This window comes from Limulus polyphemus, unplaced genomic scaffold (genome assembly GCF_000517525.1).
Source record: "Limulus polyphemus unplaced genomic scaffold, Limulus_polyphemus-2.1.2 Scaffold1131, whole genome shotgun sequence".
Classification (NCBI taxonomy): domain Eukaryota; kingdom Metazoa; phylum Arthropoda; class Merostomata; order Xiphosura; family Limulidae; genus Limulus; species Limulus polyphemus.
The window spans coordinates 140,783-144,602 of NW_013666741.1; the positions used below are offsets into that span (position 1 = coordinate 140,783).

Genomic DNA, 3,820 nt, shown 5'->3' on the forward strand with positions numbered 1-3,820 from the left:
CTTGTAATATCAACTGAAAGACTGCCAAATTTCATGAAGATATACCCAATATATTGAGAGTTATAAGTATTAATTTATAAGGACTTTAAACGAGTACAAAATGTCATGTTACTTGGTCAAATTGACCGACCTCATGTTGATACAGTTAATAGTACGGCAAGAAAAAACCAATGTTTATGAAGATGGAAATTAATGAATAATAAAAAATTAAATTAATACCCAAATCCTACAACAAACAGCTAGAATACTGTTACTCTCACTAAAATATAACCATGTTTAATGTAATAAAGCAAAACAACAAACTATGAGGTGTGTTTAACACGACTAATCCAATTTTAACTAACCTCTGTCTCTTCCCAATACATAAAGAACAAGTAATAGGAAGTAATAAATAAAGTTAAATCTACAATAACAGCCAAAAAATAAGTGTTAGGATTTGAGAAAGTTCAATAATAATAAGAATTGTAAAATAAAGTTACATTAATAGTAAGTATGATAATTATTGTAACTAGGAAAACTAGTGTAACTTAACTAATGATGTAATGTTGCACCACAAATAGAACTGCTATTTAACTAGTATTTTACTATACATATAGTAAGAGCTTAAACTAACAGGAAGTAAAGCTAAAGGTGGTCAATATTCTATAACAGTTCAATACTACAAAAAGTTATGATATTCTTTAAGACTTTGAAACCTGTAATTCATAACAAGGGTACTGTTGAATTTTCCAAAAAAAAATGAATGAATTTAGTGTTTAAAACCAATAAAAGCTAATTGGGTATAAGCTGCAGGGCTTCTTTAATTGCAAATATTTGATTATTTGAAGCATAGCAGTTAGGTCTATGACACTCATTCTGTTAAATTGCTACTATTTGGATTTGCATTTCTCTCATTTTATCAACAATAACACAGGCAATAACTTATGAAGAACTTAGTCTAGAAACATAGTTAATTAGTTTTTAAGTGATTAATTATGCTGAAGACAGAAATAGAAAAATTCTGAAGTATTCATGTTCTTTATCCTATCAACATGTTTATGATTTTAGGTTTGTGCCAAACAAGTCTAGTTAATAGCATATTTAACCAATACTAATTTTGTTCTTTTACTTTTGTTTGCTTTTTTGAGTAAGTGCATTAACATTGTGCAACCTCCTGAATTACAATAGCATATTTGTAATTGTATCATTTGTCTTAATTCTTCATAACTAGAAGTTACTTATCTCATATACTAGTTAAAATTAATAAAGACATTTTTGATTTGAAATGTAATGATCTCATCCATCATACTAAAATATTGCTAATATATCTTAACGTTTAGTATTTTTTTGTAATAGAAAAGGAGTTCAACTATGATGAAAACTTTGTAAAGTTGTTTATTACATGTTTGTTACTTTGGTCATGCCATACTGAGCTGTTTGTAGTGTTTGAATAGTATAAGAAACCACACTCTGATTACCCCAGAGCACAGGTAAGCAGCTTAAATATAACTTCTATGAATTTCTTTACAAAAGTAACATCTTAGACTTGCTTGACAATGGAAGTCATCCTATACACCGAGCCTCAAAGAAACGCACTAACTTTGCTAAAAAAATCCAGGGTCGTCTAATACATGGGATCATCTTATACACCAGCAAATACAGTATCATCATTTTACAGGTTTATACTTTCAAAGAATGAGCCTATTTTTAAGTAGCATGTGTAAAAGAGACTTCAATAAAATGGTATTTTTTCCCTTTAAACTGGTAACTTCCAGAAAAGAATTAATGAAGTTGCATAGAAAAGTCTTGCATTTATTTTAATATACAAGAACATTTATTTTGACATATAAATATTAAAAAAAAACAGATTCAGTTAACAGAGATTTAATCTTCAAATTAAACATGGAAACAAATTGTAATAAATGTATTGCCTTCCAAGACCAAAGTTATTAACACAATCACACTAACATTTCTTACAGTAACTCTTTTGATATATTTCAGAAGTAATCAGTTATATAAAATAAGTAAAGTATTTCTAAATTAAATTTTACATTAGTAATACCATAAACAAAGCTTACTAGAAATGTTCCTCCTAAAGTAGCAGGGCTTTTAGTTAGATCTGAACCGGTCCCTTCAAGTAATTGCTGAAGATTTACTTCGGCAGATCCAGCAAGAACATCCCCACAGCATAAAAAAAGCTAAAAAATTATAATTACTAAAACTTTACCATAAAAAGAAATACCTGAAATCCTTAAGAATACCACAATTCTTATTACACAATATAAATAGATACTACCAAAAAGATTAAAATTTCTGTGCATTGGAGGTGAATTGTTTTGTGGCAGTAAAACATTATGTAATGTTAGGCTCACAGCTGATCAGTTACATGACATTTCCAAAAAAATCACAATTTTACTGTACTTATGTGTATACAAATATTAAATACGTTTTCATTAAACTTCTTCCTAAACTATGTAAAAATTAATTTTAAGAAGTTGAGCATACTATACTATGTATACCAACATGAATAAAACGTTTTTAAATAGTGTATATCAATAAACTTTTGACTACAAATATATGTTTTGCTCTATTTTTAAGAGTTCTTATTTGGTGAAAACAGTCAAACCTTCAGAGGAGGATGGATTTTAAAGAATTCTGACAAGGTCTCAAAGTTACTCCTTATCCGAACAGAAGCCCTCTCAGCAGGAAACTCAGGATTATCAAGGTTTGTGAATGATTCAGTTCTGACATCATTTCCAAGGAGTGAGTAATAGAAATGATATTGCTGAAAAGCAGGCAAGACTTTCTTACTGGTGGGTTTTATCTAAAGTAAAGTAAAAAAAACAACACTTTATTTCAATCATTAACCAAAAGTGTTTGAAATATACAAACTATTAGAATTGTATGCTCATATAAACTTATAAAATAAAATGTTCAAATTCCGTGGGAACTATAAAATTCTAATTCTAATTTGTAAATGGCATAAGTGAAATTAGTAATAATTAAACTTCATTTACTTAATCTAATTCACACCACTACAATTGTTGTTCATGATATAAAATTGTGCCTAGACCACTAATATGTCTATCATATCCCGGCTAGCCTGATAAGCTCTAGCACAGGGCAAAAGCAATAGTTAATTTCCATTCAAAATCCTAGAGTTTGTAGTTTTCACCTAATCTACATTATAAGATTAATTTAGGTATAATTTAATTTCCTATTAGTACTATAGTAAGTTTCATTCCACCTACATTTAAAAATATAATAAAATCTCAATTTTACATTGACATTTTTTCAATTCAGAAGTTTTTACTTCATCTTTAAAGATCTTTAACCATTTAGCATGATGCAAATCTAATAAGATAAGATAAAACAAAAGTCACTGAACCAACCCCGTATCTGAGGAGCCATACATAATGCTGTTTACTATAATTTCTAATTTACTATGTGTACCTTCATGAAATATGTTCTGCAATATAGAGATTTCATATGGTCTTCATATTTCTGTAACCACTGTTTTTCATGATAACTTTATACAACTTTGAAATCTCCTCATGACGGATACTATTAGGTCATCAGAAAATTAATGTCACTTTTTTTTAAACGAAAAAAACCCAAACAACTTATATACCAAAATAAACCATTTATTAAATGAAATAGTCTCCATTCTTATCGATGATGCTTTTCCATCTTACAATCAGGTTGTTAATGCCCTGATTAAAGAAATCATTTGGCTTTGAAGCAGACAACATGTCAATATCCTCTTTAACACCTTCCACATTTGCATATGTTTTCCCATTAAGATGGTGTTGCAGCAAACGAAATAGATGGTAATCTAATG

At 28.7% G+C, this 3,820-nt stretch overlaps 1 protein-coding gene across 2 annotated transcripts in view; it reads right to left on the reverse strand.

The window, feature by feature from the left end:
• The window catches only part of LOC106462276 (centrosomal protein of 120 kDa-like), a 148,972-nt gene that overhangs the window by 114,620 nt on the left and 30,532 nt on the right, over window positions 1-3,820 (reverse strand). For both annotated transcript variants that reach the window (XM_022389480.1, XM_013922178.2), the window contains exons 4-5: window positions 2,606-2,803; window positions 2,058-2,177 (exon numbers count right to left, since the gene is read on the reverse strand). In XM_022389480.1, coding sequence (XP_022245188.1) covers window positions 2,058-2,177; window positions 2,606-2,803 — 318 coding nt within the window. The remainder of the gene's footprint in view (window positions 1-2,057; window positions 2,178-2,605; window positions 2,804-3,820) is intronic.